General features: G+C 44.7%; 2 protein-coding genes across 2 annotated transcripts; one reads left to right on the forward strand and one right to left on the reverse strand.

Annotated features, from left to right (window-relative positions):
* Positions 1–448: 448 nt before the first annotated feature.
* LOC142802878 (uncharacterized) lies at positions 449–16719 on the forward strand. Its single transcript, XM_075887952.1, has 6 exons — positions 449–521; positions 8670–8838; positions 10208–10250; positions 10856–11049; positions 15834–16007; positions 16567–16719. Exons 2-6 carry the CDS (start codon positions 8698–8700, stop codon positions 16717–16719), a joined length of 705 nt encoding a protein of 234 aa, XP_075744067.1. The 5' UTR covers positions 449–521; positions 8670–8697.
* A 3251-nt stretch (positions 16720–19970) lies between these two features.
* LOC119185040 (solute carrier family 22 member 7) lies at positions 19971–24916 on the reverse strand. Its single transcript, XM_075887953.1, has 3 exons — positions 24536–24916; positions 21406–22488; positions 19971–20099 (listed from the first exon to the last, which is right to left on the reverse strand). The coding sequence occupies exons 1-3, from the start codon at positions 24914–24916 to the stop codon at positions 19971–19973; spliced, it is 1593 nt and encodes a 530-aa protein (XP_075744068.1).
* Positions 24917–25303: the final 387 nt, after the last annotated feature.

The raw sequence follows: 25303 nt of genomic DNA on the forward strand, positions 1-25303 counted from the left end.
ACATTTAGGAGCAGCTTTGCCATCTCAGAAAAAGGCACCACACTGCGTCAAATGTCAAGGTCTTTTTATCTTTGGACGTATTTGCGCAGTTACACAACTATGAGTAATCAATTTAGCCTGCCAACAAGCGTTATGTAAAACCTTATCGACGAAGCTGCTTTGTAGACAATAGTTCAGAGCCTCTGTAATCAACTAGCAGATACTACTCGTGCTTCTTCAAATGGCACTTTCTGTTGGAAAAAAATGGTAATTACTCTTAAGCCTCCTACGAAAGCAAAACTGCTAGTGAAAAATACCTTCAAGGAGTAAATAACCCTAGGGGTGATTAGAACTGTGAGTATTAGTTGTACCGATATTTCTTTTCTAAACTTCGCGGTAAGTGGTATACTAGTGACACAGCAGTGCAATATCTCGTGAACAACGCCGCTGTAACGCAGGTACAAGGAACTCCTCTACTTGGTTTTTCTAACAAGCTACGGCTGCTTCTACCTTCTGGCTCGAATTGCAGGTACTGATGACAAGTAAGTACAGATTAGCTGTTTGAAAGCGATAACGTTTATTAGCTATAGTTTCTGCAGAAAGTTTTGTGTCGGAGTAGTCGCTTCTGAGGGAAAAATTTGCCAGCGTAGCCAATGGACAAAAATTTGAAACAGAAGTAGAAAAATAACAAATATTTTCTGTTCCAGTTGGAGTAGAATCTATAACTTCTCCGTGGAGAGCAGGCGCTGTACTGCAGGTCCAATTCAGCGCTTGAAACTTCTTAAAAAAAATTGGTAGATCCCACGAACAATTGGAAACCATGATATGCGAAGCGCGAATGAGGAACAATGATATGTCACTTTAAAATCAGCGAAATGTTACAAGCTGGACGTAAAATTTGCCATACATGACTTCCATATCATAATTATAAAGTTTGCATCTGTAGCATTCGTGGTCGTCGTCCATTCACGTCATATAATACCAAATTTAACATACGTGAAGGTAGCGAAACGGCCGCGAGCACGCTATGATCGTAGTCACGTTTCACATGACACGCATGTCGTGATTATCATGTTTGGACGTGTCATTTTGTTTCTTCGTCTATTCACGTCACATGATACCAAATTTAGTGTATGTTGAGCTAGCGAAACGATCGCAAGCGTTTTATGCGCATAGCATGTAGTCAAGTTTTACATGACACGAATGTCAAGATTATCATGTTTCGACGTGATATTTACCTTCGTCGTTCATTCACGCCCCGTATTATTATGTGTGATGCTAGCGAGACGACCACAAACACACCTTAGCATGGCGGGTAGTCATGACTTACATGACATGCATGTCATGATTTCCACCTTAGGGTCTGTTACTTATGTTCGCCATGTAGTCATATCATACCATATCACTTTTGCAATATATCATGTGAACGAAACCACCGCAAGAGCAACGGTGCTTTCGTTCACATGAACGAAAGCACCGTTTTGTTATGTCATAGCCCACACTTGACCGTCATTACGGAAACATGGCTTCACAGTGAAGTACCTGATGACAACTTAGTTCCGCCAGGTTACAAAATATTTCGAAGAGACCGGCCAACTAGAGGTGGGGTGTTGCAGTGATTTTAAAAACCAGTATCAAAGCATCCCTTCTAGCGCAATCGCCAGATACTGAAAGCCTATGTTTAAGGGTTTCTTTCGGAAACAAAGTAATCATTGTTATCGCTGTGTACAGACCACCTGATTCTGGGCCCGATTTTCTTGTAAATTTGCGATCTCATTTGGCCTCTTTCAGTAAAAATAAGCTTTTCATCCTAGGGGATTTTAATCTGTCCAACTTTGATTGGGACCGCTTGAAAACAAGACCCGATTCTTGTCACAGTGACGATATTCTCGACATTATGTTTTCACACAACCTTGTTCAAATAGTTCAGCAACCAACCCGAGTTTGTGGCAATTCATCCTCTCTACTTGACCTTGCTTTCCTGCCCAGATCTTTCGAAAAGTACCACGTGTCTGTGGAACACGGTTTCTCAGATCACAAAATTGTTTTTGCATCCATTTCCCTTCAATACAAAAATGCAAAAAGTTGCCCAGCTCTCAAAAAAGTGAAAGACTTTGCGAAAGCTAATGACACTGCAATTACTGAGTATTTAGAAAATACCTGGCCAAATTTCAATGATCACGATGTTGAAGTCCTTTGGACTAAATTTAAAAATATGTGTTTATTCTGTTTGCGGAACTTCGTACCCGATAAAGTTAAGAAGACCGCTAAATATACGCCCTGGATATCTAGATCTATTATTCACCTTAAACGCAAAGCCAAGCGCTTGCGAAAAAAACGTACAGCGCCTCAACAACTCGCCGAAATTCGTGCTACCCTTTTCAATGCTATTACTCGTGCCAAAAATTTCTACTTTAACACTACTTTACCGAACTTCCTAAGAGAGGAACCACATACATTCTGGAACTTTATTAGACAGCGCAATGAAAACATAACTGAAATTTCAGTCGACGGATCTAAATTGACTAATCCTCGAGCAATCGCGAATCACTTCAATTTGTTTTTCCATAGCGTATTTTCGCAGTCTCAGTTGAAACAGAGTAATTCAATAGCTTCATACCCTGATGTCAATATTGTTTCGCACAATGGTGTCTTAAATATGTTACTTCGATTAAAAAACAAATCGACGCCAGGGCCCGATTGCATCCCGAACGCATTTCTCCGTCGTTATGCTGAAACCTTGACGAAATTTCTTGTACTTATTTTTGAATCTTCTCTTCGTACGGCCACGCTACCTTCTGATTTTAAAATAGCCCGTATTGTACCTATTCCCAAAAAAGGCGACCCACTCTTAATTCCCAGCTACAGACCCATATCTATGTTATCATCCGCCTGTAAGTTACTTGAACACATTGTTTCTATGTTCATTACACAATTTTTAGATACCCATCAAATCCTTTCTCCATTTCAACACGGGTTTCGCAAGGGATTCTCGACAGTCACTCAACTACTTACAGTTGTTCACCACGCTTCTTCAGTTCTTGATAAGGGGGGACAGGTTGACCTCATACTCTTAGATTTTAGTAAGGCCTTCGATCGCGTATCGCACGACAAATTAATCGATAAATTAGTTCAAATCGGGCTTCCAGCGTTCATCGTCTCTTGGCTAACTGCCTATTTAAGTAACCGTAGACAGTACGTCGACATTAATGGAAGCACTTCTGACGCTCTCCCTGTTACGTCTGGCGTACCGCAGGGAAGTGTGCAAGGCCCTTTACTTTTCCTTATTTTTTGTAATGACATTGTTAACGTTATAAACAGTCCGGTCCAAATACGTCTTTTTGCAGATGACTGTATACTGTTTAATGAAATTAATAGCATTGAGGACCAACTTGCGTTAAACTCGGCGTTAGAAAACGTTGCTTCTTGGAGTAAAACTACAAACATGCAATTAAACCATGACAAAACAGTTTACCTTCGAATGACTAGAAAGAAACGCCCTCTTGAATTCTCTTATTGTACTTGTGACCAACCGCTTAAGCAAGTAGATGAACACAAATATCTTGGCGTAACATTAACCAGTACCTTAAGTTGGAACTCTCACATAACTAACATATGCGCTGCCGCTTTCCGTAAACTTTGTTTATTACGACACAAACTCAAAACCGCTCCCTCTGAGGTTAAATACTTAGCATATACTTCTATAGTTAGACCTAAACTTGAATATGCTTGCGTTATTTGGGATCCTCACACTAAAACCAATATCGAATGCCTCGAAAGAATTCAAAGAAGGGCCGTCCGCTTTATTTATGGTATGTACGGTCCAACAGACTCCGTTTCTGCCCAGATGGAACGACATGGTATCCCAACATTAGAATCACGACGTAAATCATTTAGGCTAAAATTACTGCACCAAATGGTTAACCGGAAGCTCTTATTTGATCACAGTCCCTACATTAGTCGGCTGGAAACACGGCGCGGTCGTCATTCACACTCCCTTGCCCTAACTCCGTATTTCTCCAAAACTAATCTCTTCAAATTTTCGTTTTTCCCGCGCACAATCTGTGAGTGGAACAATTTACCGTTTGCCGCCCTGCTATCGACAGATTCTATTGACGCACATGTTTTCCTGAGGATGTAAAAATGTTTTGCAGTTTTTCTTTCTCTTACTTTCAGCGCCTTGTTGTTTCCCTTTGATTCCCTTTGCGATTCACACATTCCCACCTAAATCATCGCTGTTACGATAAGTTTGGTTGCATTGTAGTGGTATGTGTGTGATGATTGAATTATTGTATGCTGTGTGATGTTTGGCTTGATTGCCTTACTGCCTGTACCATTCCTGCTTGGGCTCCATGCCTGCAGTATCTTGTAAATAAAATAAATAAATAAATTTAATGCAAATAATAATATTCATGACATAAATATAACTGCCACAAATAAAACATGTACTTATCATATTCATGGCATAAATATAACACTTTATAATTAGTATCTTATGATCGTTGTACCCTCATGATATGCTATTCTAATTTTGGTATAGATATCATTATCGAAAACACGAAGAGAGCTGAAAGTCGTAGTCGGCTAGATAGATAGATACGCTGAAAGTTGTTGAAGTTCTCTAAGAAAGGCTTCGCGTTTAAAATAGAAAAAGACTACACGAACGGCATCTAGGGCGATGAGTATTTAACGGGGCGGGAAATTGCGTGGCCGAAGCGTAGAAAAGCACCAGGCATCAAAACATGTGACCTGCGTAGCGAGCGGCCGGTCGAAAGGCGCACCAATGACAAAGTGCGCGGGCATACTATAATCATAATCGGCAACAGCATCTGCCCTCTGTGCAGCTACGCGAACATCGAGACATTCTTGAGCGTCCGTTCAGCAACACAAGCAGAAGCTCGTGTCGTATAACGGACGTGTACTTTGATAGCTCACGAAAAACATTACAGCTTATACACAGAGTCAACAATGATGAGTGGGGCGAAGTGTCCGTGCGTTTGTCTGTTTCTCTGTCCATCCGTCCGTCCGTCCACCCGTCCGTCTATCTGTAGATCCGTCCATCTAGTGAATACTCAAAGTAGCGCAATCTCGCATCTTTTCATCATATAGTCATCATATACAACTACCGCCATCCAGCGGACATTCAAGAACTAAACGAGAGGTCGCTACTACGACTACGACAAGCGACGTACGACCTACGGCGTGAGGAGCTCTTTAGAAAAATTTCTCAGAGGTCCATAACATTTCAACCTAACATTTTCTTCTTAGACAAGCAATAGCGATGACGAAAAAACAGACTTCAATCACATGAACATAGATATGAGATGGCGTATGTGTTCAGAAAAAGTGTTTAACGATTTGTAGTACATGGTACTCTACTATGGGAGCGCATAAAGCCGTCCCGACACGTACATTCCCTACTACCAGTCAAAGGATAGCCCCGCAAGGCTAGGTTACGACGTCACCCATAAAAGAATCTAGCACGGTTATGGGCCCGTCGCAACTGTACACTCATTCTAGAAAAGTTTGAAACCGCCAATTCTATGTGCACAGAGAAGGCATTGCGAGCGAGGCCTAATTGCTCACTCACGATCCTCTCGTACAGGCCAATGTCCTTCAAGTTGTCAGTTCCAGGGTGTAATATGACGCATTTTTATTCAACATCAACCAGTTTCGATGTATCATGTGAAGAATAAGCACTATTAAGGACCTTAAACAGCAATAACGAAGACTGAAGACTTTTTTTTTGCAATTTTATCGTGTAATACAACAAACAGACACTGTTTAATTCTCCAGTCGTTTTAAACATAGCACGCTTTGCTTCCCAAGAAACTTCCGGTTAATTTAATTATCACTCTTCAACACTGAAACATAAAACAATATTTTTTTATTTGTGCCAGAGCAAAGAAAAACTTTTTTCCATGTTCTGCTAAAAGGTCGGGCACACAAAGTTCATTACTATTTCCTGTAACGTTGTGTATAGTTTAGAAGAAAATGTATTTGAATTATTCGGCCGGAAAAATGGAAGGAAAAGTGTTGAAAATTAGTGGGCTCCTCGGTAAAGCATTCGTTCTCCGTCAACGCTCCTAGGCAGGCTATGCTATTGCATCAAAGCCACAAGCCGTCCAGCACCTCTTTTGTAAACAGCAAAACGGTCTATAAACCAAAAGGACACTTTTAAATGCGAAGCATTTCTTTGCGAACTTCGGCGACTTTAGCGTATCTATCTATCTATCTATCTATCTATCTATCTATCTATCTATCTATCTATCTATCTATCTATCTATCTATCTATCTATCTATCTATCTATCTATCTATCTATCTATCTATCTATCTATCTATCTATCTATCTATCTATCTATCTATCTATCTATCTATCTATCTATCTATCTATCTATCTATCTATCTATCTATCTATCTATCTAACCACCTATGACTTTAAGCTCTCTTGGCCGTTTCGATAATGGTATCGATAGCAAACTTGGTATGGCATAACATGACTGAAAGAAGAACATATATGATTAGTCATAACATAAAAATCACGATATGTATGTCATAAATGTCATGGTTTACATTTCATAGCCATGCAGCTCTTGCGGTGGTTTCGTTCACATGACATATTGCAAAACTGGTATGGTATGACATGATTGCATGGCAAACACAAGCGACAAACCCTAACATCAAATTCATGACATGCGTGTCATGTAACAACACGACTACATCCCATGCTCATGATGCGCTCGCAGCCGTATTGCTATCGTCACATATACCGAATTTGGTGTTACGGTACGTGAAGGAATGACGGAGGTATGTGATTGGTGCAAACATAATAATCATGACATGCGTGTCATGTGAAAACATGACTACATGTCACGCTCATGATGCGCTGGTGGCCGTTTCGCTAGCTTCACCTATACCAAATTTGGTACTATGGGACGTGAATGGATGATGAAGGTATGATACTGGTGCAAACATAAAAATCATGAGATGCGTGTCATGTGACAACATGACTACATGCCACAGTCAAGGCACCAATACAGTTCGGCATGACGCGGTGCACGTACTCACCGGCGTTAATTTGGTCGCGTCACGGCGACGTTGCCATACCAGGCGGCGGTCCTGCCAAATGCTCGCAGGCGCGCGCCACGCTTCGTCGCTTTGACGCTTGCGCGTTTCAGTGCGTCCGGTGTCCCTCCGTCACGAAAAGAGGGATACGCAGTGTTGTCTGGGTAATGCATCGGCATAGAGTAATGTTTCTCTACGGCATCGGCGCGAAATGCAGCCTCGCATTTCGTGCTGTTGCCTTTGGGCAACGCCGATGGACGCTAGTCACGCCAGCTGTCAGACTATAGAGTGCTCGCGTTTTGCTAACGTAGCGCCGCTGTGCCCAGCGTGCGCGCGCGTCAACGCTAAATTGGAGTATATTGGGTCGCTTAGGAAGTGCTCATGGCCGTTTTGCTAGCTCCACATATACCAAAGTTGGTGTTAAGTGATGTAAATAGATGACAAAGTATATGACTGGTGGAAACATGATAATCCTGACACTCGTGTCATGTGAGAACGTGACAACATACCGCGCTCATATCGTGCTGACGGCCGTTCTGCTAGCTCAAAATATACTAAATTTGGTATTACGTGACGTGAATACATGACGAAGGTACACGACACACGCAAACATAATAAGCATGACACAGAAGCCTTGTACAGCATCATTTACCTCCACCTCGTAACGTTGTGCTGATTTTAAAGTGACATATCAACATTTCTGATTCATGCTTCGCATAACACCATTTCCCACTGTACGCGAATCTGCTTTTTTTCGTACACAGCTAACGATAGTACAATTTCAAAGAACCAATTTTGACATAAGAAAATGCTCGGTAAACTTGAAGTCTTTTATCATAGAAAAACTGGAGGCAACGTCACCTTGAGTTTATACAACCAGCACGCCATAAGTGATATACAGCCATAACCTCCGCTAGGCCCTGTGTAATTGTTTATTCGTGGTTATCAAGAAGAATTTTAGGGACTATTGCGGTAAGGGCTGAGAAGAGCAGCTGATAGTCTTAAAAACTTAGCATAGTTGCGACGCAAACAGTGAAGTAACGGATAGTGCCAGTTTGACGAAATGTATAATCTGCAGAAACAGCGGAGCTGCGGTTACCTTTTGTTTCTGTTGTGATTGCCGCTTCATTCGCGACAAAGACGTCATCAATGAGTGTGGCTGGGAACCTGCAGTAAGCCATTAAGCCCTCTTCAAGTTCGAACCTTGTTTTTCGTTTGTGTGGCTACAGCTTCGTTCAGGACTGACGCAAATAAACGCCGTGGGAGGGAATATTTGGTAACCGGAGCGTGACACGTAACGCGGAAACTCAGTCGTCGTGAGGCCCAGCCATAGAAGAGCTCTTCTGCTTAAACATGGATCAATAGTAAGACAGGTCATCGGGCTGCTAGTTCCAAAAGACTCGTTGCTGACTCCTGTTACAGCTGAAGATGTGAACTGTATAGTACCGCAAAAAATTAATTAGTTCATGAAACTCATGTCGAATCTTGTGCTCTCTTTGTAAAACACTGCTTCGTACATTATTAACGCTCTTTGTTAAACGAGAAAACTCAAGATTACATTCCACTACATGTAAAAAAAGAAGAATGTCTATTCTATCGCTAATTTCACCGACGGTCTGGGAAGGGAGGCGCAGCTGTGCGTGCTGTGCAGCATGGTGGTTGTGACGACAGCTGTGACGTTCGAGCAGCGCCAGGCGGAAAATGAAAGAGATGCCACCAACTGCTGGAGCCAATTTCCATGGCACGTGGTTCTGGTGATCGGAGCCGTGCAGGTCATGAGCAAAATCATTGAGGTAAGTACCGATATCCCATTCAATCACAAAAGCCAAAGCGCCTAGAGAGCCATTACAGGGGTGGATGTAATAATCAAACGCAACTCTTTGAAGCTATTATTCAGGCGATATCCTGAGGTGTTTAAGTTAAAGCCCCCTTCGAAGAGCCGTCTAGAAACTAACGTCACAGTGCTGCGACGAGATAGCCATGAATGCAAAGAAAAATAAAGCTTTCACATGGAATAGAGCCCTAGTGCTCTGCGTGGCAGGCAATTATTCTACGCCAGAGCCACACCAGCTCTTGATACTGCTTTGAAAAAGAACCCATACACTAATGACGTTGGCCAAGGGGTCGCATTAACAGTTTTGGTATGGCGGTGCATAACCGTAAAATACTCAATGGCGGGTTCAAGGTCTGAGAAGCACATAATGGGAAAAAAATTATCAGCACACCTTCGAACAATACCTAGAAGACGAAAGCCTCCCAGAAAGACGTATACGTCGGCTGATTTCGCACTAAAAAATGCGTTCCGATGACCGGATTTTCGAGTGGAATCCTCCGGTAGCAAAGCCGGATGCTTTAACCCAAAATACACGGGACACCGACGTTTCATTAACTCTACGCATAGTAATGCGGCTGGTTAAGTGAACCACCAGCATGCGATGTTCATGTTATATGACAGCTGCTTCAACGGGCCCTGAAGCACCCTTTTAATTATTGGGATAATTGACAACCACCTGTTAGTACCATGAAGCCACAAGGAAGTTAAAGAGAAATTCATCCTTGTTCGAGGGTCGAATGAGGCTCCAACAATTTCCGGGGATGGTCGCTCTACCCATTAAGCTAACCAGGGTTCTATGGTTAATAACAGCGTGGAGGCAAATCAGCCATCACAAGAATGCGCATGGACACAGAATATTGCAAATCATCTCCAAAGGCTTATTGATGGGCACATGCATATGCATGCACTAGCACATCCGCTTTTCCATTTGTCCGAGAACACACCCACAAAGCCTGATAAACATGACTAGAAACACAAAACATGCAGATTCTTGAAACCAGGCAGGACTTATTTATTTGCTACTGCTCCGAAGAACTCTTGTGCATTCTAAACTGAGCATTCATGCTCAAGACACACAATGTGTTGCCAAATGTGATGTAGTACCTGTTCTCTTTCATCTTGAACAACGCGACATTCTAAATGAAGGTTCCTGCAATACATGTTCTCAACTAGCTATCATATCATTCTCGTCTGCACGATCACGTTTGAAGCGGCAGAGAGAGGACGATGATAAACGGATGCGCCGTCTAAAATATACGTCAGCGCCCGGCTTAACCTTGAACTCTTGCTCCAAATTATACGTATGCCGGCCGGTAAATCTGATTCAGATAATTGCGGAGCGTACACGCTGCGGTATCCGCAGTGGTTATGGTAACTTTAAATATAACGTAGCAGTGAACTCGAAAACATCTGTTGGGACTCCGCACCCCATTCATTATTATGGAATCGGCTAACACACCTTGGGCCAGCAGGTTACATGAATTGACTTGCTACCTGCGTAGTTTTCGGTGACAGTGCAAAGATAGGAGCTATGGAAAAAAAACACTCTTCCCCGGATCTTGCCTGGTGGCTACTTTTCATAAAATAAGAGAGGTCCGTGGCGACCGCGAATTATGAGTGGTGCGCATGGCAAGCTTTGGCGGTTTCCGGCTCAAGTGTCGATTGAGTTGGGCATTTTATACTCACCTTCTTCCCCACCAATGAGGGAGCAATTTTTTCCTAGTTTTAGACTCACCGGTAGAAGACGCATTTCGCACGTAGTTCATTACGTCTGTTTTCTCAATTCATCTAGATCCCAGAGTCTCGTCTACTCTGTTCTGTCTGGCGGGACAATCAGTTTCAGTTTACCCATGACTCATAGTAATTTGCAACATGCAAGTGGGACTTTCTCAGAAGCCTCTCGCGGTTTTAAGGATAGGCAATGTCTTTAGATGTTCTACCTCGGCTATGAGCTTGTGCATCACTCCACTTTTTAGTTGTTTCTCAAGCTGTCCGTGCCAACGTGATGCAGGCCAACAACACGTTGACGAAGACCTTGCGCCCAACTTCCTGGATGCAGCAATCTCCCCTCACGGTGCAAATCATTCTCACCGTGGTGGCTGCGCTGCTCTCGGAGGCCATGAACAACGAATCACTCAGTCGCATGCTGCTACCACTCACCATCCATGCGGTACACCGTCTAGCCTAAAGCAGATATATTTCAAGCAGTGTTGAAGACGATGTCTTTTCGGTGTTGTTGCGGTAACTCCCTCTATTGGGATGGCATGTCAACGGTGACATTTGACTTAGTTTAATTTTATTATCAAGTTTGAAACCCTCGTTTGCTACAGTATTTGCTCGATTACAAGAATAACGTGTTCAATATTAGTAGAATTCTTGAATAATGCTGGGTAATTGCAGAATAATGCCGGCTAGTCATAGCGAGTGTTGGCTACTCTCAAGTTAACATGACTAAGAATATAGTTACTACAGACCAAATTGTAGGGAAATGCCTATTTTGTTTCCTGAGCCCTTATCATGCCACCATGACATACGAACATGATTGAGAGGTTAATAAGAGCTTTTAGAGTGTTATTAAAGCCTATACCTGCATATTTTCGAAGTTTGTGCCACAATGTCAACATACCTATCAATGGACATTTTCATAATCGGTGCCTATGCGAACGTTTTTTAGCCTCAAATATTGCTTTCAAGTACAGTTGAAGACCGCTATTCAGGTCACTAGGCAAAATTGAGCTTTTCGAACTCTATGGGGTGCAACCAATACTCCTGATAAGTTTCTTTCAGTGCTGGCAAGGCTACAAGGCATCTTAGCCAATACCCAGCCCTAGTAGCCTCTACACATGTATTCATCCGTGCCGCGTCGTTTGCTCAGCACCTCCCCGGCATCTGCTGGCATGCGTAGGAAACAGGAGGTGCTTCTGCGCAGCCACATGACAATGAATAACTAATGCGAAATCGTGGTGAGTCGTCAGGGTAAAGTAGCGTTTAAATTAAGAAAAAAATAATCCACGTGTTTTTTGTTTGTCATTTATTTCTTAAAGGAGTTTTGCCAGGTCACATGAGACATTTTTGTTAGACCCTGGAAATTCTGCCGAGCCACTGCTTTGTGGCGCAAGAATTTTTCTATTTGGTGTATTACGAGTCGCAAAAGCATGATGCCAGAAGGTCAGCTTGAAGCATTTGCCACTCGCCCGGTGTAGCTTCCTGCTCTCTCGTGGTGTAGCTTCCTGCTCGTATACGAATTGTATTGCTTACTCTTCTTCCACAGTTATATATAGAGGACATCTGTACCAATTGCGTTGTGCTATACGATTTACTGCATATGAAAAAAAAAATGGCCACGTTCTATATACATGCTATGTATATAGAATTCAATCCACTAATGATACATGGAATATACTGGGGAAAAAAGACTGTAATACCCCCGCCCAACACCCCATTCTGAAAAAAATAAAGACACTAAACCATGCGGGTATTGTTGTTTTTGCATGATCACCATTAGTAACATTTACTGCCTTTTTTGCTTGCTAAGAACAAAATGTCATTAGCTCAGTCAAAAATACAGCTTAACATAAGTGACAAACGGTTAAAGAACTGACAGTTAGCAAGTACTTTGACTTTTTCTTAATGCTGCAGCTTCACACGAAAAAAAAAGAAAATTTCTTCGGGAGTCGTTTGATGCGATCGACATACATAGCAGTTGAACGATGGTCAGTTATAGGTAAAGGTACACTGAAGAGAAAAACAATGTTTTGCACGTTAGTAAAGTACAATTTCGCAGTTCTGAAGACACCACTCTTAAGGCGCGTTCACGCTTGGCCTCGAAGAGAGCGAAACCGGCTCGTTTCGCCACCCGAGCAGCCGGAAAACCACGCCGCGCGGCCGGCGCGCGAAAATCGGTTCGAGCGCGATTTTCCCGCCACGCAAAACCGGATCCGATTTCCGCTTCCTAGTCTTGGCTGCGCTAGATCAAACCACGTGACCTAACCTACCGGCCGCAGATTCAACATGGCAGAACAGGCGTCGGTGGTGGCTTGCATCGACTCAAATGGAAAATCGCCCGTGCAGCACGACGAAGCTTGAAGGCCTCAACGAGGACGCGCTCATCGAGAGCTTGACTTGGATTACGATCGCCGAGAACTCTGAAAGTAAAGGGTGCAGCGGTAGCGAGTCGGCATGGCCCAACGTGTCTCGCGTTTGTGTAGCTGAATGCGCCACCGCTGCCGGAGCGTTCGCTCGTGTCGTTTCTGCTGGCTTACCTCCCAAAACAACGTTTGAAAAGGTGCGAGCTGTTTCTTTTCACTACTTTGCGTGGATAACTAGAATTAGGGACCAAATTTAGCGCTCAGAAAGCAGGCGAAATTGAAATAATTGTCAAGGTATTGACGGCAGCGGCGGCGGGATGGGGCAGCACTAATGTGAACGTCTTCGACACGCGCGTTCGGGGTTTTCCGGTTGCTCTGGCGTTTTCGTTTTTTCTTCAACTCTCACGTGTGAACGCGGCCTTAACGCGACACGAAACTTCGTAAGCGAGAAAACGCGCGAAAAGAAAATGCGGGTGCGGACATCACCTTAAAATCCCCGCACCAAACACCGAGAAAATCTAATTGTTTCCCTTTTTTCCTCAAAACATTCATTCCATATATGACAAAGAGAGGGGGCGAAAAGTAAGCAAAAACTCTAATAAGACGCTTTGGACCAAGTTGGACGCGGCAAGTGGCAAAAAGGACACGGCAGTCGCCTCATTAGTCGAAGGCCAAGGTGCCCCCGTATAGGCCGCCACCATTATAGAAGACGTAGTACGTTAACGGCTGAAGAACTTGCGATAGCGCTTGCTAGCGTTGGAACAGCAGCTCATTTTATAATCAGCGATACCTGAACGGCCGTTTGGAATTTCGATAAATGTCGTATATCGCCCAAAGCGGCAAGGGTTTTGTTTGGTACAGACAGCTAAACAGAAACTTTAGCCTAATGTCGACCCAAGCACACACGTGCGTGCCTGGCAAAGAGGCAACCCCAGAGCTAGCCCGAGCCCTCTACTTCCGGGTGACTGTGGAGTTACCTGACTGTAACAACATGCACAAGCGCCTACAAAGTTAGACTGATATCTTTGAAAACTATCGGCTACTTCAGAGAGTGAAGCTGGCTAGGGATAAAAACCTGAAAAAAAGGAAGGCAGTCGCATGGCGGCGCCTGCAAGATGGCAATTTTGTAAACCTGGTCTGGGCATTGCATGTTTAAAGGACTGTGGGCAAAATGAGATGAATGCAAACACTGTGGGGCGAGAGGGACCCTCTACAATATAAATTGTAGAAAACCCCGGGAAGCTCTGCTGCGGACCAAGGAGCCTGCTTCACAGCAAAGAGCTATCCGCCTGGCGGAAGAAGCAGCGACGAGTCGGAAGCTCATCGCATGCTTCTAATCGCGAAAATGCCGACCCCCGTCACCTGTACACGCACGTGTGCCGGGGATGAAGAGTACGAAGCCTTCTTATCTGGCGGAACGATAAAGTTGCCAACCGTCCATGGTGCTTCAAACACCATGACGTAAGAAAGTTTGAAGATGTCTACTGGGTCCTACACAGCTTCTAATCGATAAAGAGAAAAGACGTTTTTCATTCTATATAACCGTGATATCTGGGTGCCATAGAGTGAGCATACTGAGTTTAGAATATTTCGTAGAGCCAATGCCACTAAATTATCAGATATACTTTTTAAAATTGTTACGTCACGCCCGGATATGTTCGGACAAAGTTAAAAGATTAATCTTCAACCTTAAACTTCTCCGCTAATAATGAACTTAAGATAGAAAAATATATGACATTAGAATTTTCAGAGTGGAGTCTTAATCTGAACCAAGTGATTGTTTCTCTTTAGTGTCTCTTTAAACTACAAAAGCTCGTTGTCGTCTTTAGGGACAAACAGTACTTGACGGATCAAAGCCGATGCGTCTGCGTTAGCGCAACAGCCACCACTTATGCATTATACTGTCCCTCAGTCCGGTCAAAGTTATACACTTGTCGTGTTGTGCTCTTTACTGTGTCTCTTTCCATATATTTTGGGCCGAATGTGATATATTCTACAATCACAGTCGTGACCTTGCTACCTTAGATTCTCAACTGTTTATTGCCGTGTTGATTAACCAGCTGACTGAAAAATAGTCGTCCAATGAACTGTTTAGTAACCGCCATTTTTCATGACCCTATTTCTGGCGCTTCTTCCACTGTGCTTGTTTTGTGACATCAAAATGATTCAGAGGGAAATAAAGTAGAAATGAAGTGATTCACTTCACAGTCTATACAATATAAGGTTACTCCGTGGTATGGACACGTACTGACCAGAACACAAAGCTGAGTCTGCACTAGACCTTTGACAGCACTTGTACAGGCTCGTCCACTGCTAAACGAAACACTTGCGTACAGAACATGTGCAGAATTCGCTCTCTCGCAAAAACATAGTGGCCTATGTTTGTATAATACTACCGGTGGTTGACAGTCACAACTATTTTAGACAGGTTAGTGCTATGTGCGAAGTATATTTTTAAGTTAACTGGCAGTTAAGCATTCAGCAACATGAAAAGGGCTCATTCAAATGATCCCTTTAACAGTGAACGATAGTGTGCGTACATCTTGTTTAGAAGACGTACATCGAGGTCCGCTACTTACGTAGTCGTGCGCAAAGAGGGGGGGGGGGGGCAGGATGGTGCCTAATTACTTAAGAGGGGGTGCAAAAGCAGCCCCATACATTGTCATATTTGAGGGGGGGGAGTCTGCGATGAGCCCTCGCTTTCTGAAAGTAAACGCTTCACGTGCCTTTGTCTACGGACGTATTTAGTACAGCGTCATCACCAACATCATCAAGCGACTTTCGTGTTATGAAATGACCCTCATAAATCATGAAGTGATTCTCTCACTGCGACCATTTCAGAGACGTAGCGAACTTTTCGGCGCAGGCTGTGAGTACGCGCATGCATCCCATCTACTACGCGATACCTGTGGTCGTGGCAGCGTCGTCCAACCTGATCATGCCCATCACGCTTCCCCTGGTGATCCTTCACGAGGTCGCCGATGTGCCCTTGCGACACCTGGTGGGTATCAACATGATCACTGTGCAGTCAAGGTCATTTGTGAGCCGGATGAATTTATAGTGAACAGAACAATGAGTGGAGTTACTTCGTGAATGTTAGATTTGTTCCCCCTAGGAAATCTGTCAGTAAAGCGGTGACCGAGGCAAATCGGTTCACATAAAAGTTTAGATTATGCGCAGATTGCGAGAATCGTGATGAAGCAGACATTCAGACATTCTTTGGTGAACCAAACAGAGCGCTTTGTGCAATTTTGTTTGTTAACCTCTGTCTGCCAGAGCAACTTTATTGTATTTTTTTTATCAGCGCATAACTATATAGTTTACCTTAGAATGCGTTCACTCAAGATTATTACCAAAAAAATACAGAAGTGAGACGTGCTCCTCGGTGGCTCAGTGGTTAACGCCTCCCACTCAAAAAATCAAAACTGAGCACGAATTTTCCAGACAACACGCTTTCTTATGCAAACGTGTGTGGTCTTGTCTTCCGTTTTCATCATTTAAGCATGTTGCATTCTTCGAAATGGAGACGAGTGTCTATACTGCTTCTTATTGTATACTTACAAAAGGCAAGATTTTAACGATGAAACCTCGTGGCGCAGGTGCTCGCAGGCTTGGCCATGAAGACGGCTCTGCTCTTCACGCTGATCATCTCAATGAACACGACCGCCCAGTACATCTTCTACATATCGCCAGCGGTCAGGGCACTCAACAGCACCAGCCCAGCCTCGCGCAATCAGGCGCCTCATTACTGAACACTGATGAATCGAAGCAAGCGACATTAGCGGCAGGACTTTGTGTTTCGAATTTCTTTTCAATAATCGAATATGTTACACCAAATCGGATGGCATAAAAATATAAGCTTCCGGAACACAGTAGAAACAATCAAATAATAGAGAGGTGACTTCATGTAAGTAATATTCATATTTTTATCGCACCACGTGCGACGAGCGCTTGGGGTTTCAGCGCTAGCTTCGGCCCAAATGTACACCATGCGTACAACCTACTTAGATTGTACAACAAGCGCGTTTTCTTCGTGTGGGGCGGGACATGTCGCGCGCTTGATGTTTTACACCTCAACCCTTCGTTACCTCACAGAACATCGCCAGATTTTCAATGCGGCATTAGCGGCATCATGCTTCAGACGTTATCTTCGTCGACATAGCCACGTGATATAAGAAAGAAACGTATGACTCTCTTGACTAGAAGAACGCATCTTAAGCCAATGTGACAACGTGTGTGCCCCTCGTCAGAAGCGAAGATTGTCGCTGAAAGTCTGGCAACATAGGTGTAAGAGCAATCCCATTCACTCATTTAGGAAAAGTGTGCATTCAGTAAGAAAAAGTAGCATGCCTCATAAACTGCCGAGTGGCGCAGTTCGTGCTTTCTGGTGGCGTTAATGTTTCTTTAGGATTTTTTTGTTATCAGAGTTTGTATGAATCAGATGCGCTACTGCAGAAATCCATTAAAAGCTATAATCCCCATAAATAATAACATCCCATTACATATTAAATCCTCAAAAATAATTTCATACTCTGTGAGAACGGTTGGAGTGGCTGTTTTAAACAAGCGCGAATGTTTTCTTCAGTCGTACAGGTACATTTCAGCAAGTTCTCTCGTGTACAGTCAGGAGTACTTCGTTATGGCCGCATTAGGCGTGAGGCCCACGAGACGGCTTTCAGCTTTTTCTTAGTAGAATACACCGAGTACTATAAATCGTTAACCACGGATTCTAAACACATGGCTTTCAGCTCTCCCATAGTAGGACACCAAGTACTCTAAATCGTTAACCAAGTTTTCTCAACACACAGGTGATGGCTACGAGCTAATTTGTACAGCATGTGACCTGAATGCTGTGTTTTGCTTGATAGGGCTCACGCCGTAATTTTTGTCAACACGGGCTCATCAAGTGTAAGGCAAACGGGACGGCTTTATGCTCTGCCATAGTAGAGTTACACAGTATTGTGGAAAGGGCGCCTCCATTCCATTCCAGTTTCATTTCGGGGAATGAGAAGTTGTCGCAATTCCACTCCTTTGAATTCTGCCAATTAAAAAAAAATGTCCTTTCTGCCCCACGTCCCAAATGCCCATGACCGGGCTGTTCAATTCCATTCTCGTAATTTCTCAACTTCGGAAAGGCATCTTTACAGTTTTATTCAGTTAAGAATAAATGCTCCATAGAGCTGACGTCAATAGAATAAACAAAAACTTCAAAAAAATTTTTAGCAGTGCCATTTTTGGGGCATTTTGGTAAAGTGAACTCGAAAACATATTGAGAGCTAACATATTAGGCGCATTGTTTTGTCGTCTCTCTTACATCCCTCTTTGTTAACGCTCTATATGTTTTTCAGCGTTTATTTCGGCTGAACAGATATTGACGCCTTGGAAGGGAAAGGATATTGCCAATCCGCGCCGGGAGTCTATGAAGGATAGTAGATGTTCTCGAGTTTGCATAAGAATGCAAGATACGTTACCAAATTCTAGGGCTAGAAGCTTGGTGACATATCTCGTGCAATACTCTACCCTGCTAATTCCTGTAGGGCAGCTCTATCGCTACCTATAGTATTTGCATGATCAGAATGTTCAAACGAATGGTGATGCCTTAAAATCGTGTCAGCTTAAATGTGGTAATGCAAAAGTGAAGGCAAAGCATATTTTTCTGCCGATAATAATAGCGTTCAGGAAGACCAAGCAGTTTTACCAGGTGTGGAGTGGTCGGGAATATGAAGGATACAAGGATATGCTTAAAGCAGAGCAAAACCTTCAAGATTTCTTTGTATTAGTTGGAACAGTGCACCGCCCGGGCACCTTGTGCCTTTGCATCGAATACGCAACACTGGAACGCAGGTGTCTCGCTTGTCAAGCGCACCTCGCAAGTATGAATGGGGTGAAAACTTGTGTTCGCTAGTGCGCAGGTATGTAACCTCTTCATTTGTCGCAAAGGTTATTTAATTCTGTCGGGTACTGAACTGCTGATGGGATAAAGTTCAGGCTGTACTTAGGGTATCAGTAGGAACCAACGTGCACGGATAACTTGTTTCTCCCTTCAGTATCTGCTGCTCTAATGCACGTGTTTGTACACTAACTTATCCTTCGGTTTCTCTTTCACAAATAGGCAGATCATTCATACTTTTACATCATGCCTACTCTCTGCTCTGGCTTGGCTCTGGCCAACTAAAAGTGCAGCCAGAGAATGCGTAGTGATATCCAGACTTCAATAAATATATTGAGTTTTAACGTCCCAAAACTATCATATGACTATGCGTCACGAAACAAAGTGCCGTGGGTGCGTTGGTTTTTTTTTCTGCATTGTCCACTTGAAAATACGTAGCCAAGTTCGCCGAAAAGCTGAAATATTATCCTCGAGCTTACGTATTTGGGGTACGGCCTTCGTACGCTCGCACGATCACTCGGCGCGTCCATGGACGAAACAGCCAGCTGGCCCACTTCGCCTCGAGAACGATGCAAGGTGAGCTGCCGTGATGTTGACGTTTTAACAAGCTCACGTATTTTTAGTACGTGCGAAATTCAGTCAAAATAAATTACGCGAAAGTGATCGTGTCCCCAAAAGAGCTCGAGGATATATACCTTTATGTTTTGCTAAAGTTTAGACATGCGCATACGTATCGATTGTTACCAAGAGTTCGCGTCGTCTCAAAATCTTCTGCATGACACGTTTTCGACTCATTTTGGATCTTGCCTGGGCTTGTTTTCTCCCCCTAAGTGGCACCTAACAAACGTCATGTATACCGACTTTGATTCGACCTACTTGGTCATAACCGTACATACTGCGCGGCATTATTACGAAAAGGTGGAAAAAGACAAAACCGACAATGAAATATCATTCTTACGTAAAAATGACACCAGGCGGGTTTTATTCGAATCTATGTTGACACTGATGCGTATAGCGTCGACTAAGATTGAGGACAACACGCACAATCAACAGACGACTTCCTCTTTGTCGTCTTCTTTTACCCCTGCGGTAAAAGTGCCGTCTCGGTGCAGATCAAATGCGGTCTTCATAAGGCATGTGGTAAGGTTTTAGCCTGCTGACGTGCACAACTTCACTGGCTGTGGTTGCAGCCAGGCTCGTGGTTTCAGATGCAGGAATGATCTCATAGGTGACGTCGGTTACCTGGCAAATGATACGGTAAAGACCCATGTAGCGAGACAACAACTTCTATAATAAGCCAACTCGACGAACTGGGCACCACAGGATTATTCTCCACTGCTAATAAGGATGTGTCATTGTAAGTAAGAGAATGTGCTTCATTCGCTCGATGGCTTACACAAATCGAATACGTAGTATTGCCGTGGCATCTTGCCCATGTTCAAATAACGCGCCTTCACTGGTGAGCACAGGGTATGTACGCGCAGAAAACATCGTAGCACGAGCTGCTGACAGGATTCAGCTCGTATGCGCCACGCGCTCAGACCTTACGCAGAGAGAAAAAAGAAGACAGCCGACTTTTTTTTACGTGTTCGACTGACGCGCAGTTTAGCTACCATATTCACTTCAAGTTGTGGGCACAGCTTCGCGCATGATACGTTTGTTTGACTCGTCCATGTACTTCAGCATCGCTACAGTATTTTATACGGACTATAACTGAACACTTGCTAAGGGCACCTCATTTATACACACCAATGCTTTCCAGGCTGCTGCCAATTTATGTCCACTCGAATGCTGAGCCTCCAAAGAGGGGCTCTGGAAGTAAAGGCGTTTTTACTCCACGGGGCCTATACTCTTCTAGAAATGCAATAAGAATGATAATACTGAGCGCGTGTGTTAACATTATTTTTTGTGTGCCGCAAAATGGCTCGCAGGAGGTTTTATAGCCCACACAAGCACACAAAATATTTCATAAACGACTGTCTGGATGGTTCACAAAAGAATGTATAGTCCAGCGTTAATAAAATGCAATAAAAGGCAGGCCGAACAAACGTATGACGCAAGAGAAATCATTTTTTATCAACGTAAGTGCTCATGAAAATATTAAAATAAATAAGTAAAAAGAGAACAATATGTGTTCACTTGATCATACATGGAGGCTCCTTCGACAGTATATCCAGCTATAGGCTGCTAGGTGGACGGGCCGTTAGTGTGCGTGTCTTGGAAGACGACGCCGAGACGGCTCCCGATGACCTTCGGCGGGTTTTGAGTGGGTGTTTGATCGTCTTGATGGTGGAAGACAGTGACGCCAGGATTGCTTCCTTCCTTTCCTTTTCGCTGCTGCAGCAAGACTTCTCCTTTTTCCTGGCAAATATCTCGGGCAGCCACTGGATGGAAACGGCGCTCAACAAAGCGAACGCAGCCACCGCCACATCGAGCGGAATGTCAGCTTCATTGGCACCACCCCAGAGCACCACAATAACGGAGGCCACGATGACATGACCCCTACGCGACCGAATGCGTAGGAGATAGTGAGGCCTATGCTCCGCACGGTAGTGGGGAAGACCTCCACCGTGTAGCCGTAGTTGACGCTTAGCGCTGCGGACGCCAGGCTCTCGACGACGAGAACGACTGCTGAGGATAGCTGGCCCGCCATCGTCACGGACACGGCAGCGTGAGTGACCGCGGAGGCGCACAGAAAGGCGAGCAGTATCGAGAGCGTCTCCCGCTGTCCGTGGTCGCTGATGTACCAACAGACGCTGGCGTAGAGCAACGCCTGGACGACCATGTGTATTGTGCGCCACACGTGTCTGGTATAGGCGTTCTGAAGGACGAAACCGTAGTAGGCGAGGTTCACGCTGAACCAGGACGGCAGGACAGACATGACGCCCCAACGGAACAGAGGCTCGTGCATGAACATGTCGCTGCCGCCGATGGTCATGACAAACTGTTTGGAGGCGTCGCGCCTTCGGATGTGAGCGACGAGTGCCCGGAAGGCTTCTCGCGCCGTGTGCGCACTCAGGCCGTTACTGGTGGCAGCGGCCACGGCGGCTGCTTCCGCGGCGTGAGGATTTCCCGTCGAGAGAAGCCAGGCGGGTGACTCGTCGAGAAGGAAGCACCAGAAAACGAGCATGAACGTGGGCAACAGCAGCTCTAGGTGCGCCATAACCCAGTGGGGCTCCTGAATGGAGAGAACGTACAAGGCTGGCGGCACCAGGGTCGTGCCGAGCGCTGCGTCCAGGACGCCGTAGGTCGCCCGGTTCTGGTTGCCGGTCACCTCGTAGATGAGGATGAACATGAGCACCTGAACCGAGCAGCTGGCCGCGGAGAGAAAGAACCGGGTCACAAGGAACATGAAGAACGTTTGCGCAACGCTGCACGCCACGCTGCATGCCAGCAGGCAAATCACACTGCCCAATATGGCCAGCTGGTGGCCGATCCGGTCGGACACGAACCCGGCGGCTGGCACGAGCAATGCGGCTACCAACATGTTGGCAATCTTGGTGAACTTGTAGAGCCAGCGTTTGTTGCAGACGAGGTCCCAGCGGCTCACGATGCTGTCACTGACGTCTTGGGTGTCGTAATTCCAACAGTATCTTGAAATCACGGAGCGTATCTCCACGGCATTGTCCGGCTGGGAGAATAAGGAATATATCTTGCCTATTAAAATATATCTAGGCTTGTAAGACTGCAAGTTAGGGTATTTCAATTAGGGCCTTTCAAAGCAGGTACGTTATCTAGGTAAAGCCTGGCCGACAAAAAGAAAAGTAGCCAACTTTTCCGCACTTATAAAGGCAACCCCGCTTGTGAAGCAATGGTTCTTCAGAATAAACAAACAGAGAAGCACTATTCTTGGCAAACTGATCTACATCACCGGGTTGATAGAACATTGATGATGGAGCATCCGATGCATTACTCCAAGGTCGCAGGTTTGGTCCCTGCCAGCGAAAAGGTTTTTTTCGTCCACATTTGTGTCTTCACAATCATGCATTAGAAATACTAGTAATACCGTCCTCTATACTATCCTTGTAATCCTTGTCTGTTCTTATTAATACTCTGTCTGTGTAGTTTGTGCCATCTCTATTTTGTAATTGTACTACATACCAAGATAAAAAAACAGATTTAGGAGACCTTTTGTAGTGAATTTGGTGGAGGCATGGTGATTCACGCGTGCATTACCCTGTATCGGGACTCACAAGTAACTCAGCGCAATAAGCACAGTAGGCGTTGGTTACCTACAATTAAATATGCACATGACCTTCGTCCATATAAAACACTGACCGTGTGCAGTTTCTGCAAAGTGGTGCTTTTTCAATTCTTTAGCAGAGTAGTCAGCCGCATGCACACTTATAAGGTTTTCATCAACTGAGGGAGTAATAGCACGGCTCCAAGAGGATGCATTGTTTGTTTAGTGGTGTATTCAAGAGTGAACTTGTCGCTACCATGTACACTACAATATTAACTGACAAGATGGAAACGTTCTATATTATAGATGTCTTATGATAATAAACTTTGAAGAAATTATCTGTAGGGTGAAGGTGTAGTAATAGCTAAACAACGTATTGAGCTGATGGGCATTCCCGAGCTTATCACGAAGAACCAAATGTTAGTTGTAGGTGACGAGAGCCATAAATTCGGGAGCACGCTACTTGGTGACATGTAAGACGCGTCTCTTTCATTGGGCAGTAGTACTGCTACAGAGTATTCTATTTGCAGGCTTATCGCGGCAGATCAGTCAGAAAAAATACAGATTTATTAGACTTTCCTGCTAGTTGCGGGTGCAGAGCAAAAAAACGAGAATAATTACGATATTGTTCCGACTTCAACAGTACGCAGATCCTTCTGTAGGAAAGCTTTCTGTCAATTTTTTTTTTCATTTGCCCGTGAAAGAACAGGGCTTGCCGTTTAGTTTCCGCTTTTGGTGAATCACTAGCCTCAGGCTGCATAAAAATCGTGTAACTTCTAACAAATCAGGCGCCCAATAATAAAAAAAGGTTTGTTCTAAAAAAACCCACTGTGCCATCGTTGCAACAATTTAAGGAGAAAGTCTACACTTGCCAACGCATTATGTTATACAATCCGTGGCCAAACATCCTGCAAGCCATAGCGAGCCATAGCATGAGAGAAACACAATAATTTACCCTAACGTCTACCGACTGCAGTGTTTGTCTCGAATGAATCTTTCTGTATCTTGCGTGAACGTGCACTACTTAGGCAGTCATCTCTCTTTTGACCAAGCCACAATGCAATATGAAAAAGTGACGTGATTATTGCGTCATTATGACGATAAAACATGCCATCATGATGACGGCACATGGTCACGTCACGACATAAGGTCGTTAAGGGCATAGAAAACGCGGACATTCGTGCCACTTCCTTCACTTGCCGCTTATCGCTAAGGGGCCGCGCAAGGATGCCACCAAGACTTCGCTTAATGTCAAGCAAGTCGAGAAGCCCAACTGCGACAGCAATGCTTAGGGTAGTGTGTAAAAATGCTGGCATTATAAAAAAATAAGTACTATAACACGTCATTAACCTTCAACTGGGTTCAGTGAACGAGTTAAGACTATGCAGTTACCAATGGTCGGTGATGTATTAGATCACCGGTATTTGCACCCTTTTTTATCTAAATCTGGAAGTAGCCCCATTTAGACCCCGTGCAGCGAAGCGAGAGCCCTCACCGTTGGCATGGCTGGGTGGTAGACGGTGCATCGGCTGTGGCTGCCGTCGGCTTCGATTGGTATGGCCGTGTTCCTCCAGGTCTCTCCGGACACGTGGCTCAGATCGTCCGGCTGTCGGCACCAGTGGTCCACGTCGCGACCAATCAGGAAGTTGGCGAACGCGTGCAGCAGTAGCACCGTCACGGACAACATGCCGGTGAAGAGCAGGCGCCGCTGGAAGTTGCCGTGACCCAGGATGGCGTAGACGTTCTCTTGGATGAACATGCGGGTATCGCTTACGAGGACGAACGTCGGAGCGGAGCTCACCGGGTGCGTGGCCGCGCCCGTCTCCTGGGCCTTCGCGTCGTCCTTGGCCGACCGCAGCGTGTCCTCTCTCGGCATAGAGGCAAGCCGTGGTCCACGATCCGGTGCACTATACGTTCTGTGTGCGTCAGTTAACGGCTGGCTTGCTTCGTCAAAGTTCTTGTTGTGGGTGACCTTCACCCAGCACGTCGCGTGTGGGTGGCTTCGAGCTCTTCTCCTGCGCGTGGAAGCTGAGCGCGCGAAGAGGAAGACGACGGACCGTGTTGCATACCCACTACCTCTGCGTTTTTCTGAAGTATTGCGCACTGCTTACATTGGACTTTGTAATAGAAAGTGTGGCCGATCCCCCTCGCGGGTATGAGCCACTTCTCATTAGAATAAAAAATGAAACAAGTAAATTTAGCATTACTTGCTTGCTTGTTTCACAAACGACGACGGGAATTGGGAGAAACGTGTTTGCCTGTT

This window comes from Rhipicephalus microplus, chromosome 3 (assembly GCF_043290135.1).
Source record: "Rhipicephalus microplus isolate Deutch F79 chromosome 3, USDA_Rmic, whole genome shotgun sequence".
Classification (NCBI taxonomy): domain Eukaryota; kingdom Metazoa; phylum Arthropoda; class Arachnida; order Ixodida; family Ixodidae; genus Rhipicephalus; species Rhipicephalus microplus.